General features: G+C 46.2%; 1 protein-coding gene across 6 annotated transcripts; it reads left to right on the top strand.

Annotated features, from left to right (window-relative positions):
• The first annotated feature begins 349 nt into the window (after positions 1–349).
• On the top strand, positions 350–14,645 carry zc3h4 (zinc finger CCCH-type containing 4). Of its 6 annotated transcripts, none has more exons than XM_037459039.2 (15): positions 666–923; positions 1,763–1,907; positions 4,502–4,817; positions 4,908–5,015; positions 5,128–5,386; positions 5,690–5,859; positions 6,635–6,731; positions 6,850–7,043; positions 7,173–7,289; positions 7,535–7,646; positions 7,908–8,017; positions 8,179–8,717; positions 9,134–9,432; positions 10,050–10,292; positions 10,683–14,645. In XM_037459039.2, exons 2-15 carry the CDS (start codon positions 1,870–1,872, stop codon positions 12,362–12,364), a joined length of 4,284 nt encoding a protein of 1,427 aa, XP_037314936.2. In that variant the 5' UTR covers positions 666–923; positions 1,763–1,869; the 3' UTR covers positions 12,365–14,645. The 6 variants fall into 6 exon arrangements, with proteins under 6 accessions (XP_037314951.2, XP_037314905.2, XP_037314936.2 ...); XM_037459030.2 differs by having other exon boundaries at positions 666–989; XM_037459022.2 differs by having other exon boundaries at positions 666–1,051.
• Positions 14,646–16,451: the final 1,806 nt, after the last annotated feature.

Here is a 16,451-nt window from a genome sequence, read left to right as displayed (position 1 = left end):
TCATGAGAAATTATAAATCTACGTGCAGATGTAAACAAGTAATACAACAGAGAGAGTTAATGTATACAAAGGTAAAGCGGCTATAAATTAACATATGACGCAAATGTAATAGTTAACACAAATTAAAAGTTCAATGTATAAATAAACCTAAATTAAATATTAATTAAATATTCTCAAATCAATTTTGTCGGCAATGGCACCTGCGAGTCAAACTCGGAGGCCCATTTTGCCCTTTGTGATCCCCACTCGGCAATTTCCGTGAGGAGCGTACAAGTACGGTATTCGTCATGATGTCATTCTCGGAGAACGCCCGCCCTGTTTCGCATACAATAAGACAGTCGGCCATTTTACGTTTATCAGTCGTCATTTCACATCGCAACTGTAGGACGGAGAACGTCAGGACTCAATTTCATCATATTTCTCTTACAACTGTAGTGGAGAATTGCCTACTATGAACTGAAACTCTTCCTTAAAACCAAAAACAAGTAGATCCTAGTGAAGTGACGCATAAGCCAGTAGTTTCCAGTTTCGAGTTGTAATTTTTTTGCACCTCAATGTAGCTAGAGGAAATGGCTGTGGAAAGCATGACTGTCCATCCAAACTCCCCAACTACCAACCACGAACACAACAGTCTCCTGACTGACGAAAGGTCGAGTAATTCTACAATCATATTTATATGAAATTATTTATTTGTCCTGTGCTTTTACACAAAAAGCCCGGGGTTTCTTTTTCCTTTTTCTGTCAGAGGGATTAAACTCGCCTTTTCTGGAAAACGAGTACAGAGGTAAAGAACGCCATGTTGACAAGACACCGCCAACTGGGAGGCCAAACCTAACTTGGGATAACGTTATTCCCTCTATTTTATTACGTTACCTCAATCAACGATCAATCGACTCCGACCAACGTGTATGAAGAAAGAAGAGGTTGAAAGATCTGATTAACAAAACCGGCAGCGCCATTCCAGCCATATCAACGATTTCAAAGCATCGGTTAATTACGTTCCCGTTGTTCCCAAAAGTTAACTAATTTGCTTAAATGAACTTAACTAATTGTGAGTGTGGTCACATAAACTTTTATGCCACAGATGCCATTTAATTTTGACCGATAGTCGTTTGCTAACGAAAGGCCTGTTTGAAGCTAACTTCGCAGCATTAGCTTGTAGGCTAATGATACAGACGTTACGTTACAGTTGGCAGGAGAAGGCTAAGCTAATGGCTCGAATAAAACGTCGCGTAAATTAATACTTTAAGTTCATCTTCGTGTATGTTAATCGATCAGTATGGGCCACTACACTTGATTATAATCCGTCGAAATCTCTTCGTTCAGTTGGTGTAAACGCGAGCCAACTTCAGTTAGCTCTACGCACTTAAAATAGCACTCGAGTCGTGGCCTTACGTTAGAATAATAACTCGGGTAGGAAATCGTTTATTTCGTCCCGCTCATCTTTGATATTTGGGGATTGTTCCTCCTTAAACCTCAACTGTAGATCTCAAAATATACATTTTTGAGAGTTCCGGTATTCACTAATCAATGTAGCTTCCTGTTAGCTTCCTTTAGCTAGTTTATTTTTAACGCTTACTTGCTGCCTGTTGTCATGGATTTCTGTCTAACACATAATTTTCATTCACAGTCGTGCCCACACTGAGTCGACCCAAACATCCACCAAAGTCCCCCCAAAATGTGTAAAACGTCTGCAAAGCATCCCAGAAGTGTTTCAAGTCAAACACTAAGTTCCCTTCCTTTTTTTCTCCTCAATCCCCAGTTGGCAAATGTGCAGCATGTTAACGCAGTTGGCCCAATTTCCAAGTCCCACAAACCCCACTAGCGTCCCCTAAAAGGTCCGGATGCAAAAATAACCAAAACGTTTTAATGTTTTTGAGTGCAATATGTGAAGAAACCCTGTCACAGTAAGTATTCCGCATTTTAATCATGGCCATTTGCTTCTAGAATTAGTTTAGATATGGACTCATCCACTGAGCTAATAGTGTGCCATAATGCATGGTAGATCCTGTAATTCAACCATCCCTGAAGGACTGGTTTGATCTTGTGCTTTATTGAACTTTTAGGACTTGATGGTTTCTGCTAGTGGTCATTGTCTATGATGTTGCTACCAGTTTACTATTGATTCATTACAAACTTGTTTTTTAGTCGAGAGGATAAAATCCATGAATCCGACTACTATTAATTGTCAGCGGTAAATAGGTATTTGTGTAGGATCTAATACGTTTTTCCTCTGACAGGTCTGTTAGGTTTGTGTCAGTGGACTTATGTCACTGTTAACCTGACCTGCTCACATAATTACTTTGGCTAAGCATAGATAAGTCTGGATGGAGTTTGTTTGCATTGTAAGTTTCACCTTATGAAATTCATCGGACATTGTTGACAGTAGGGGAGGTTTGCACAGCATCTCAATAGGCCAGCTTTTGCCTGTAGTAAATCCCAGCCCCTTCCTATTCATTAAAACATGCCTCCATAGTACAGCTAACTTCTTCTGCTATGATAGAGAGGCCTCCATTGTGACCGGTCCGTGAGACTGACCCCTCTGCAGGTTTTGAGAGGCTGGTCAGTTACTGAGGCAGAGGAGTGACGTGGCTCAGTGAGACGAAGTTTCTAAGTTAGCATCTGGATTTAAACCTGGTAGCTGGTTAGAGTTCAGCAAAGTTAAGCTAACAAGTTTCTTTGTGGATATGTTTTAAGTAAACATGGTGGTATTGAGCCAATGAGGACTGAAAACACAGCACAATGTGCAAATATTTATATTTTTGCAACTACTTTGAACACAGGGTCTGTAAAAATCCTGATTTTCAAATGACCCGAAATGTGTTTGTTCCTGATTGTGGAAAGGATTTTGTGCGTTGAGCTACTCCAGGTCTTATACATGTTCTTTAAAAAACTTAATTTGTATTTTCTGTCTTGAACTCATCTACTCAGTGGCGTCAGACGAGTTTCCGTATTGCTGTGTTGTTGAATGTATCATTATATCATCAAGGCAGACAGTGGCCCAATGGCCCTAGGGGGAGCTGGCATGCTGGGGACCTGGTGGGCTGCTGTGTGTACACATACAGTTTCGGCTGACTGTATTTTGTCCTTAAATCCACCACCTGCCCTGACGCCTCGGTCCACTGTGAGCACTCTGGTGTATTTCTGTTGTGAATCCGGTCCACATTGCTCTGGCCTCACTCCCAGCCTGCAGCAGGCAGCACTTTGGGCCTCTGTGGAAGAGCACGGGTCTGATCGCTCCAACAGGGAGTGTTAAACTCGTGGTCAAATATGATCCCTGCTCTTGCCGGATCCATAAACAATATGTGCCATTTGAAAAAAGCAGAAAAAACAAAGTTGGATTTTTCATGTATTGGCAGCTGACGGTCGACATTAAATCCAGCCCTTCAACCGGCACATATCCTTTAGTCTGTGCAGGATCAGGCCTGCATGTGATCCATGTCAATTAGAAACTCATGGTCCTGCCTTCGCAGTTGATCACAGTAACACGAACATCAGCCTGGAATGGAAACCCTTCCGCCCCGGACAGTCTGGTGGCTTTAACCCGGAGGGCAGAACTATCGTATGTTCACATGGTATGAAACGGTTATCAAAGGAGACACTCGCTGACCTGACACAGTGGCGTGTTAAAAGCGACATGTTTGAATCCACGAGATTACTACATTTTAATGTTGGCAATAGATGATTTCCTACATATGTAATGCATTTGTAGCAGTGACACCAGTGCATTATTATGCTTACCATGCTGTGGCAGCTTGTTCAGTTGCTAAATGAAATTTTGAGTTTAACCAACTGAAGGTAATCTCATTCTATGCTCCTAATACTGATGGGTTTTTTTTTTGTGTATAAGATAATTGGAGGCTTGAGTGGTCACTACTGATGTTTATTGAGATGGATATTTTGAATTGGATTCTTATGTCAAGTAATGGCTGCCGTCTAAACAGGCAAACATCTGAGAAATATAGGTGCTGTGTATTTGTGTATATCACTTGCTGTGAAGGCACTTGGTAAGACGCAGACTTGCGAAATAAAATAAAAAACTAATCGTAGCACACGGTTTGTGTTTTGAAAAGCGGATCCCTTTTGTGCTGTTTAAAATAACAAGTCTTCACAGAAATAGGTGCAGCGAGCCCAATTGATGCCTCAGGGCCTGAGTCAGCGGTTGGTTGCTAAGCACATTCTAAATTGCTTTGAAATAATACACGTTACTTCACAATAGTAACTTATAAAAATGAAAACATTGCAACCTCAACACAGGTGGTGGGTACACTATGAATCCTTAAAGTGCAATAGTACCAGACCACACTAAGCCTCTGTACTCCTTTTTCATCCACAAACTCTGACAACAATCCATTAAATGTGCATTTTTATGTTTGAAAAAGAAAAATCTATTTTTATTTGAATGACAAAAACCTATGAGCTGGGTTGAGTGATCCCCAGGCCACAATGAAATGACATATGTACCCCTCCTCCCCCCCCCCTTGTGTGTCCTTTACAACAGGCCAGAGGATGGAGAGCTGGAGGAGGGCGAGCTGGAAGACGATGGGGGGGAGGTGGAGGAGGAGGACCTCGGTGGAGGTCCGTCCGCAGCGGTAGCAGCAGATGGAGGAGGCGCAGGAGGTGATGGCCGTGAAGAAGCAAGCGGAGGAGCTGAAGCAGGAGGGGAGGGGGCCGGGGAGAGGCCTCGGCGAAGCAAGGAGCCCCACGCCAGCAGCAACTCTGATGAGGAGAGGTCCCACCGCCGCAAGAGGAAGAGGAAGAAAGAGCGGGAGCGCGAGAAGAGGAGGTCCAAGAAGAAACGCAAATCCAAACACAAAGTAAGACTGTCAACCTGTGGAGAACTGATGTGGACCCGCCGTTTTATTCAAAGTTTACTCTCTGATTACATTTGTCCCGCTTACCTTCAGCGCCATCCGTCTTCCGATGACGACCACTCCGACTTCAGTGATGACTCCGACTACAGTCCCAGTGAGAAGAGGAAGTACCGAGAGTACAGTCCACAGTACCCCCCGCCTGTAAGTCCAAAAAAAACGTGACCGCTCAATGTATCAGTATTCCAGATATGTCAAATGTTGAATGAATTCTGGTGGAAAAGTACTAACCTCCTAACACGTTAACCCGCTCCAGCCCCACGGAGGCTACGGCGGCCCGAAGAAGGGCGGCTACATGAAGATGGACAAGCAGAGCTACGGAGGCTACGAAGAGTTCGAAGAGGAGAACTTCGAGGGCGAGGAAGAGGAGGACATTGGGGACGAGGAGTATGACGACTTTACCAAAGAGCTCAACCAGTACCGCAAGGCCAAGGAGGGAGGAGGCGGCCGTGGACGAGGTGGGTCCTCGGCGGTTGGATCAAAGCTGTTGGAGTTGAAAAATAGACTTCTGCACGGTAAATATTTGCCCGGTTGAATTTTAATCCAAGTGTGTCTGGAACTGGTGGAAAATGTTTATTTGTTTAGGCACAATGTTTTTTTTATTGTCCTTTAGAACAGACTTTCAAAATAATGTACCACTGTTTGACAAAAGTAGTAGTAGCTTTCTCACTGCTTTTCTGTTTAGTTTGTTACTCTCGACTCCCACATTTATGGACGGACTAAGAAGCTTATTTGGCAAAAAGCTTTACATCATTTGAAGTTCTACTAATAAATTGCTGACTCGTTTCATTTCTCCCTTTGTGTCCGTGGCTCTGCAGGGGGCAAAGGTCGCATGAAGAACCAGAGAGGTCGTGGAGGAATGAGGGGAGGGAGGCGGGGAAGAGGAGGAGGCAGGGGAAGAGGAGGCCGAGGAGGAGGAGGAGGAGGAGGAGGAGGAAAGATGGGGGGAGATAACGATGATGGGGACGGCTATGGAGAAGAGATGGAGGTGAGGCTTTGAGTTCACTTGCATATAGTTCACATGGGACGCTTCCAGTGAACAAAAAAACACAAGGAACCAACACTTCTCTTTATTCTTACACAAAGTGGTTTGTTCGGCGTTGGGCAAACCTGGAGCGGTCTGTAATGAATGTGTGTCCTCTCCTTTAACTCTCCAGCATTGACCAATCAAGTCTGATTAGGAAATATTGGGATGGGAAATAATATTACATAAGACAAGTAATAAGTCCTAGTCACCACCTAATGCTTCTGCTGTCCTCAATTTTCCCAAACGAAAAGCAACTTAGTAATAATTATTATGTTTTCTAGTTCCACTCATTAGTCACAATGGATGGAAAAAATGTAAATAATATTGCTGCTATTTTAAAACATTCACACTTTTGTACAGCCTAAATACAAACGTATTACAGCTCTTTCCCAACCAGCCCTGGAGCTGTTATGTCCAGCTATGCTCTCCAGCCCTAAAGCCACAAGACTCCTGTCATGAAAACAGTCAATTTTCCCTTGAAAGTAAGAAGCTGCGGGTCTCTGCTGCCAGAACCCACCTGCTCTCCTCTGTGTATTTGTGTATTTGGTGGTTATGGGGTTATTCGTGACCAGTAACTCAGAGTTCTGCGAGGTAAAATAAAAGATTTTGTCAATGGAGTCTTGGGAATTTAAATAGAGTAAATATAACAGATTAATTACTCATGGCTAAAACAGTCTGAGGGCACAATAATTATTATAATAACTATCCGTTTGACACTTAAAATCTGTTCTTACAGTTTGGAGATGATGACTATGACAACATGGGCGAGGATGACTACGATGACTACTCGAAAGAACTCAATCAGTACAAGAAGTCCAAAGACCGGGGCAGAGGTGAGTAATGATCTTCCCTCTTCGCTCATGTTAGTGTTTTTAATCATTGGCTTTCCATGGGGAAAAGTGAATTCCCCCCCGCTTTACGGCCCCGTCAATTCTTCAATTTCTTCACCAGGGCTTAAAGGTGGCCGCGGGCGAGGGAGAGGCAAAGGAGGACGGGGCATGCTCAGAGGAGGAAGGGGTCGGAACCGCGGGAGAGGAAGAGGTGACATGGGCAACGATGACGAAAACCACCTCGGGGACATGGACAACGGGGTGAGGCTTTTGTACTGTTCTCAGATCAGCCCAAAGCGTCCTGATAGAAAGCAGGTAATTCAAAGCCAGTTAATCCAATAGTCTGCCTCACAGTCTGGGGCCCCCGTGCCCCCCAATGATGAGACTTGAGGAATAAAATGATCATCTTTCTTACTTGTGTCACTTTGTTTTCATGTATTTTAGGACGGAGGTGTTGGAGGCGATGGACCAGGACCGGGGAGGAGGAATATGAACGAGAAGCACCAGGATAAGAAAGGAAAGGCCATTTGCAAGTACTACATTGAGGGACGATGCACCTGGGTAAGGTTTCCTCACGGCCCTGGTATCTTAATTTGGTGTTTTGGAGGAATTTCTGATCCTTTGTTTTATTCCGCCCTACACCTGTGAAACAATTTAAGTGACATACTCCAGCACTAATGCAGGTGCCCTTTTATAACACACAGCAAGTCTCAATAAGGAAGCATTTGTTTAGTTATTTCTTTAACTTTCTGTTAACTTTGTCAACTTAATTTCATTGTTTTTTTCCTTTTTCTTTCTACCCCCAGGGGGACCACTGCAACTTCAGCCACGACATCGAGCTGCCCAAGAAGAAGGAGCTGTGCAAGTTCTACATCACTGGATTCTGTGCCCGAGCAGACCACTGTCCCTACATGCATGATATCCTTAATCACGCAGAGAAACTATTTAGTACAACCAAGGAATTATGGGTATTATGGGTAACGCTTTTTCATGAATCAGGACTAGCCCATTAACGTAGGCAAAGGCAAGCATGGGCGCCCGGCCAATCCCAGCGCTTTAATTCTTCACTGGGGGGTCTTGCCAAGAAAAGCGGTGGGATTCGTAATAATTAATATAAGGGCACCCCGAAGTTTCCATTGTTTAGTTTTTTTGAGTGTTTCTCCTTGACTCCAGTTTCACGTGAATTCCCATGTAAGCTGTTCCACACCACGGGGAACTGCGTCAACGGCGACGAATGCATGTTTTCCCATGATCCCCTCAACGATGACACGCAGGACCTGCTCAACAAGGTAGGGTCCTCTCTACACGGTGGCCTTGCTATGTTCTGTGAGCTCCGTCTTTAAAAGGGTTCTAAAATTCATGTTTGCATTATTATCGTATGTACATCTTGGTTCCTTGTTTCTATAGATCATTTTAGATAAACTCACAGGCGGAGCTCTTTGTTTTCTAGATGCTGGCCGAGGACGCAGAGGCCGGAGCCGAGGATGAGAAGGAGGTGGAGGAGCTGAAGAAGCAGGGGATCAACCCTCTCCCCAAACCCCCTCCCGGAGTTGGCCTACTCCCCACACCCCCCCGGCCGGTCCCGTTAGACGCCAACCTAGGGCCTGGGGATTTTGGCGGGTCTGCAATGGGTGACTTTGGAGGTCCTCCTGGACCCAACCAGGGGCCCATTGCTAACAAAGGCCCCCCAGGGCCTGGTCCCGGGGGACCTTTGTCTGGACCTTCTGGGCCTAACCTTTGTGCTGGTCCCCCTGTCCATGGGCCTGACGGAAGTCCCTTCCAAGGTGGACCCCCAAATCCATGTGGCCCTCCCCCACACATGGGCCCCCACATGGGCCCACACATGGGCCCCCACATGGGCCCCCACATGGGCCCCCCACCTCCTTGCGGTGGCGGCGGAGGAGGAGGTGGTTGTGCTGGGAAAAAGATCCCCTCGCTGTTTGAGATTAAAGTTAAGCCAACGGGTCAGCTGGCTCATAAACTCGCCAGGTAAGGAATTAGAAATAAGACATTAAGAATAAAAGATGATCTTTTTACATTTTCATTTGTAGAAAATGCAGCTACAAATTCAGCTCTATATATACACACACACACACACACACACAATGTGTTCTTCTATATAACAGTGGCCCACAGCGGCCCCAGCTGCATATCTGCTGTAAGTACCGCTCCTATCAAGGCCCTTTTCTAAAGCCACACAGCAGAACAGTGATGCAGGGTTGTCTCTTCTGTGTAACCCATGTTGAAATCCATACAGCTAACTAATAACTCTTTCATGTGTGAATAGAGGAAAATAAACTGTATGATGTAATGACTACTAAATGGGACCAGGATCAGTGGATACTATCCACTGGATAGTGAAATAAAGTGAGTGATCTTAACTCCTTTCCTCCTTCCTTTATCAGAGGCCAGACTCCCACCACCAATCCGGGCCAAACGGAACCATCCACAGGGGACCCTGATGCCCCCCCGCCCTGCTTCCCTCCTCCCCCAGGGATGATGCCACCTGACATGCAGGACATGAACCAGGGGCCCCCCAACATGGGCCCTGGTGGACCGCCGATGATGGGAGGATTTGCGCCTGGTGAAGGCCCTCCACACGGAGGGGCCATGCCTCCAGGTCCCCCACCGGGTGGGCCAAACTTCTTTGATAACTTCTTCAATCAGCAGGACGGCATGCCGATGGAGGGAGTGGTGCAAGAAGGTGAGTTGATTTTTAGCAGTTTAAGACTTTTTTTTCTCTCTTTTTCAACCAAATTGCTCCTAACGCTAACATCCGCCTTTTGACGTCACTGAGCAAAGTTACAAGGGACGTTGATTCCCGGGAAGAAATACTGCAGCAGTTCTCGGCCAGTGATGGAAACGTGGACCACTTATTTTTGTGCAATGCTTTAAGAAATACAATGAATATAAAATAAATATGACCAGCAGGTATATTATAATGATTTATTACTCTACTAAAACACGCAAGTAATGATCTCTACGCAAGGCACCCGACTAAACTAGTCACCTGAAATGTCTTTGTTGATGTTTCCACTGTTCTATCAATCACCAACTCTGGTTTGATAGTTGGCAAGAGAGCCTAAATAAGTAACCTATGTAAATAAAGAAGTAACCACAGTGGTATCAATCCAGTGTGTTTGTGGCACACCCAAAAACCAAAGGAAATGGCGCACTCGTCTACCGAGGGGTCCATGGGAAGGTTTGGCAGGTTTTTGCATCATCTGCTCTCTTCAGAAATAAATCCTGCACATATGAGCTAGTTTTGGGGGAGATTGGGTTTTACTGCTTCTGGACTGACACCCTTCTGTCCCCTCTCAGGTGACAACTACCAGGGTTTCAGCGGTATGGACGAGAGAGGGGAAAACGCCGGAAACCAGCTGGGCAGCTCGGACGGCTCGGCCAACGGAGCGTCGGCAAATCAGGGAGGGATCTCTGTGCCTGACTTCCTGCCCCCGGCACAGCGGGTCCTGTTCATGAGGATCCAACAGAAGCAGCAGGAGGAAGAGGAGAGAGCTCGCCGGATGGCAGAGGGAGGAGCAGAGAAGAGCAGAGACACTGAAGGTGAAGTACCAGCGTTGTTTGCTTAGTCATTCCTTTGTAACTCCAAGAATTACTCAACCATGCATTCTTCAAAGTGCCAACATTCAGATTCTTAGTTATTGTCTATGGAACCCTGAGAACGTGCAGGTTTCTTTATGCGGTGGAGTTGATTCAGTGTTCTGGTTGACAATGTTCAGATGTAAATAAAATAAGCAGATAAATGATTTCACTCCAGTAATCTCTCGCTCAATGCAAAGGTGTGTTTCACTCTCCCTTGTCAATCGATTGCTTTCCAACCCTTTCTAGTCCAGAGAAAGCTCAAATGTGACGCCTTCACATAATCAGGTTAAACACGTGTCTATATCCGACTTTGATATTTTAACACCCGCCCCCTTCTGTGTCCTTTCATAGGTGACTCAGGGAACTGGTACTCAAGTGAGGATGAGGATGGAGGTGGTAGCGTGACCTCCATCCTGAAGACGCTCCGTCAGCAGACTCAGGCTCCCCAGAAATGCGACGGCCCACCGAGCGACCCCCGCCTACAAAAGGTTGGTCCCGCCAGCGCCCCGGCCCGGCCGGCAGACCCCCGCCTGGCCCGGGACCCCCGCCTGCTGCGTGCCGCGGACACGGCCGACTCCGCCCACCCCATGCCCACTCTGTCCTCGTCCGGGCCGCCCGCGGACCCCAGGTTGGCCCGGTTAGCTGCGGCCGGTTCGGCGGGACCCACCTCTCTCCTGCCTCCCGCCCTCAAACCAGAGCCGCCTCTGGTCTACAAGCCGCCGCCGCTCACGACCCCGGCAGCCGAGGAGGAGGAGACGGAGCGAGTTCTACGGGACAAGCCGGTGCCGATTCCTCTGGACCCGCTCATGGGTATGGCTCTGAGAGACCCGCGCTCGCAGCTGCAACAGTTCAGCCACATCAAGAAGGACATCCTTCTCCACATGCCGGCCTTCTGCAAAACCATCACCTGGTCACCCGAGGACCTCCTCCCTCTACCTGTCCCCAAGCAGGACCTCCTCCCACTCCCACCAGGCATCCCTCCCGTGTCCTCCATAGACCTGCGTCTGTCCCGCACTCAGCCGCTGCCTCAAACGTCACTCCCTCCCCTGCAGCCATCTCCCGCTCAGGCCCCTCCCCCCACCGTGGACCGCCCTGCTCCCTCTGCCGCCGCCACCTCCTCCTTACCAGATTTTGAACTGCTGTCTCGTATCCTGAAGACTGTCAACTCGAGCCCGTCCCAGACTCCGTCCCCTCCTCTCCTTCCTGCTACTGTCTCCGCGATGCCGCTGCTCGGTCCGCCTCCCCCCATGCCTCCCCCGCCTGTAGAAAAGCCCGTCGATCCCCGCGTGTCCCGTAAAGCCCCCAGCGACCCCCGTCTCCAGCCGCAAAAGTCCGCACTGAAGCAACCATCCGAGCCCGTGCCTCCCCCTGTCCCTGCTCCTTCCCCGGCACCCACATCCACCTCCCCCCCTCCGACCACCGCCCCCTACGACCCGCGGTTGCTGTCCTCAGGTGGGACAGGCCGCGGTGGGGGATCCGGGGCACCAGGGGGAGCCAGCGTGCTGAGCAACATCAGTCTGTATGACCCTCGGACTAACAAACCAGGCAGCCCTGGTATGAGCAGCGGCTCCAACAACTCCCCCAACTCAACCAGCGCAGAGTCCAAACCCAGCGACCCCCCGGCGCCGAAACCCAAGTCCAAGGAGCCCCTGTTTGTACGTAAGTCGGCGTTGGACCAACCGGAGCCGGAAAAAAGCGCAGAGCAGGGAACCGACCGATACAACAGCTACAACAGGCCGCGGCCCAAGCCTGCGCCCTCGCCCAGCGCCACGGCGCAGGGCGGGCCCGCTGCCGCCGCAGGTCAAGGGGCTCCCGGAGCCGCCGGGGACCAGGGGCCCGCGGGCGTCCACAGCCTGCCGGTGTCCACTCTGTTCGGCGGGGTGAAGCAGGCGGCCAAGCCCAGCGGGACGGGCAGCCCCTTTGGAGGCAACAGCCCGGTGCAGCCCGACCAGGCGACCACAGAGCAGGACAAGGCCTCGCTGAAGGAGGTTTTCAAAGGCTTCGACCCCACAGCCTCGCCCTTCTGTCAGTGACCCCAACCCCCACTCTGACCGTTGAACCCTGAGGCCCGTAGTGCGGACGGCCGTCAGCTTCTTTTAACCTTTTTGAACACTGAACGGATCAGTGAAAACCGCACTGAGGCCACTTGTCCGTAAGACTGTAGGAAGCTTAAGAAGACAAAGGAGTGTGAACAATTTATACACACACACACACACACACTTTATGCACAGTGTTGCAGATTCTATAAAAGACTTGGGTTATGGGAAGGGTTTAAAGTTAAATCTCTATTTTAAAACAGCCTTATTGATGTATAAATAAATATATTCTCCCGTTCTCAACACTTAAATGAAAACATGTTTTTCAGACAGCAGCAAAAATGCATTCATACAGAATGTTTTAGATTCTTTTGATCAATCCTCTTCATTTCAGTTCTTACATTCAAACTGGTAGACGCACTAGTCTATATTTTCATCAGTCAAATTTGACAGATGAAAAGACGGGATATATTTTCCCCCATAAAGCTTTTGCTAAGTTGATGTCATTTTCTGTTATTAAATCAACAGCACTGAAGCAGATCAGCAAGTTTTTTCAAACTATAGCATACATTTTGTTTTCTTCATCACTCACATTTGCTTTGTATACATTTGCAAATGCTTAAACTTAACATCTGTATTCTGCTTTCTTTTGTATTTATTTTTCTCCTTGCACTGCCCCTTTATGTCCTCCTGGGGGCTCTGTCTGTGTTTTTATTGTCTGTAGCTCTGTACCTAAACCCTTTAGTGTTACTGCTACAGGGAGTTACACTTGGTTCTGCCTCTCTGACCACTACGCCGCTGTTGGTCCTTTTACATGGACCCTCCCTGGCCCCCCGTCCCCCTCCCCCCATTCAGCTGTCCAGTTGCTTTATAGTTAAACTTTGTTTTTATCTTTCTTTGGAGAGTTTATGAATGAATGAAGGTAGAAGAAATGTAAGTGTGCCCTGTGTTAGCGGGATCCTGGTTAGTCTGGATGACAAAGCCTGCCAGATTTCATGAATAAATCAAGAAATTATTGTGAATTCAGAAAATACAAAAGTTATTTGGTGTATTGGATAAAAGTAAGTTGAGAGGCAAATTTATATAGATTATATAGGTTTTCTTATTTGATTAATTAATGGCCCCCTTTATTTTAATATTATTTTTGGTAGATTTAATGCCATATAAATGTATTTATCAAGCGGTTTTTGTTTTTATTTTGGCAGGTTTTATTCTCTAAGCCACAGCATGAGCATGAGGAACATCATACATGTTTTGTTTTCTTCAGAAAAAAAACATTTCATAGCTTCAATCTGTTATACGTTTTATCTTTTTATTTCATTTTTCACACAATCTTTCTTTTGTTTACTTTGCTTTTATAGAGCATTTTGTTGAGAATTAAATGAAATAACCGGTCTGTGGAAATCTGAATAATTAGCAGCCTCCTTAGCATTTATTCAGAATTCTTTGGCTTCAGCGGCTGTCGACAGTGTGACAATCAGAAATTAGATTTTGGACCTAAGTCAATTTACGCATGAGTCATGCATTGACCTTTTGCAGGCGCTCCCTGTGTTGTCTGAGCTCCTCCATGAAGAAAACCACGTCATCAATCTGACTACGACTAGTGTGTAAAAGTAAGTCGACATGTTTTCTCTCACATGCTGGCAGGCAAAGAAGAGCACACTTTCATGGTGGAAAAGTTCATTTTGGGATGCATTCATTTAAATGTTCTTCCCTTCACATAGTTTTATTCACCTTCACCTCAATGGGCTTGTTACAAAATCTTTAGAAACACACCAAGAGCTTCTGCAAGTTCCAGAAGGTGTCGGGGATCCACCGTCTTGTGTATAGATGTTGATCATTTTAATTTATTTTTTTATACTTGGGAAAATATGCTTCCTCACATGACAGTTTTTGAACCGAATCATTTTATAAGACAGGAATATGTGATCGTCGCTCACCTCAGTGTGACGTAAAACAGCCGTAACAGTGTGAAGAGAGGAGACAGACGCATTTATTTTTTTCTAAATTGTGGTTTTTGTGTTAGGCGAGATATTAGCTAACAAAAGATTCACAACTGCTGCCTCCTTGCTCTTAAGGGGGCTGATGTCAGCCAGAGCAGGCGTGAAACTTCTTGTTGATTTGATCTTTCCTCTATGGCTCTTTTTTTCTTTTTTTCTTTCTGCTATGTAAATTAAAGCCTATATCCTGTCATCCTGGAGTTTTCTAACTGTACACTGTAGGTGAGGTTGTTCAAATATTTAAATAAAGTTGATACACGGTCAACCAGTTAAAACTATCTTTTCTGTATTTGTCTTCCATTCCTGAATTCCTTCATTCCGACCACAAGGACAACGTTGGTCACATTTTGTTGCCCTTTCCACGAAGATATCCATTTTCAATGGAATTGTGTTGTGTTCATTTCTCCTGTTTTATGAATCCACCATCAAACAGGAGGCTTATTTTAAGCTTCTCAGAGAACCAGACGGGTGGGGCTGGGGAACCCGGACCATTTGGGCGGCTTGACGCTGTGGTCACTTGGTTGAGCCCGCTTTCCTGTGACTATAATTCTCATCCGCTCGCTCTCTCGGGGGCCATTGGCCTCCCAGAAATGTTCAATTTCCCTAAAAATCTCTGAACCAAAAACCACTGAGTTAGTGATTTTATGTGGGCTTGTTTAAAATTCAATATGAGAGTGAAAGCATTTCACAGCGATGTACTATGAAATGTTTTTATTTGATTCCAAGCTTCATACATCTTGTTAATGATTATTTGTTACAACCGTACAGTCACCATTTTGAGTTTATGTGTTATGCAGCTGTATTTATAAGTGTGTAAAGTGAATATACATCATAGATCATAGTCAGTGTTGCCGGATTGGTGTTTTTTTTTGTTGCTCAATTGGGCTGCTTTCAATCACATATTTAGGTCAAAACCTAAAAGTTCTAGATTCAATCTGGTTTTAACATTTATTGGGATTTTGCAAATTAAATGTTACCAGACAAGCTGCCATTTTATGGTAAATAGAACTAACCTACATCTCAATTTGTAATGTCCACCCATACTATATAAAAGAGATATTTACCTTGAAGTTATCCTCATTAACATTGACACTTTTAGGACGTTTGCCTACTTTCTCTAACGTCTCTGGTTATTTCAGGTGGATAAATAGCTTTTAAGAATATGTTAAATCATTTTCCTTTTAAGGTTTTCCTTGTCCTTCTGGCGAGTCAATAATTCTTTTTATTTTATTCTGTTTTTCGTTGGGATCTGGGTGGGAACTGTCAATCTGATCTGACAACCCTAAAGGAGTGAATAGATTAACTGGTAAAAAGGCAACTTCAAATGCACATGGACTCCCACTCCCTCCTCTTGGTGGCGCCACCGCGTCCGGCCTCTCCAGATTAATCAGAGCCAGAGTCCTGAATCCCGCCATTCATCACAAGTAGGCGGGATGCCGTCAGTGTTTCTGACATTGTTCCTTTCTATCTTTAGGCCTCCGGCGATTGAAGCTGCTCGCTCCCGGCTTGCCCTCACGGATTTGGTTCAGCCGCACGCTGCCTTTTCTCTTTTTTTCCCCCCGTGAGCTGCGCTCCTGTAGTGACTCGCTTCCTGCTACCCTCCCATCCTGCAACACTGGCTCCAGGAAGACAAACTATTCATCCAGTACCTCAAAGGTTTCCTATCACGCAGATAAACACGTGCTTTGAGCTGCCACTTCATCTCTGGACCCTTCAGAGCAGCTGTTATGCATCTACCCTTAACTGCATCATCTTTGACATCCCGGATTCTGCAATGTTCAGCATTGCACGACGATCGTACCAGACAACGACGGCATCTCCGCCGATGGACACAGTGCGTTGCGACAATCAGCATCGATGTGCTTAATGGGGTAGAAATGTAGAGAATGGGCAGACTACTCTTTTTGTTTAACCTACCAAATGTCCATCGGCCAAAAAGCTGACGATGGCTCATCAGAGACGCTCAAACCAGCACAGGGTGCACCAACCATCCTACCCATAGACCATTTCACTGGTGGACTGACGTTTGGAATCCTTCTTCTTCTTCTTCTCCATCTTGTTGTTTGATCAGCACCATCTTGTAT

Source organism: Pungitius pungitius, chromosome 3, assembly GCF_949316345.1.
Source record: "Pungitius pungitius chromosome 3, fPunPun2.1, whole genome shotgun sequence".
In the NCBI taxonomy this organism is placed as follows: Eukaryota; Metazoa; Chordata; class Actinopteri; order Perciformes; family Gasterosteidae; genus Pungitius; species Pungitius pungitius.
The sequence above is the reverse complement of the archived record's forward strand: the minus strand, read 5'-3'. Positions and strand labels throughout refer to the sequence as shown.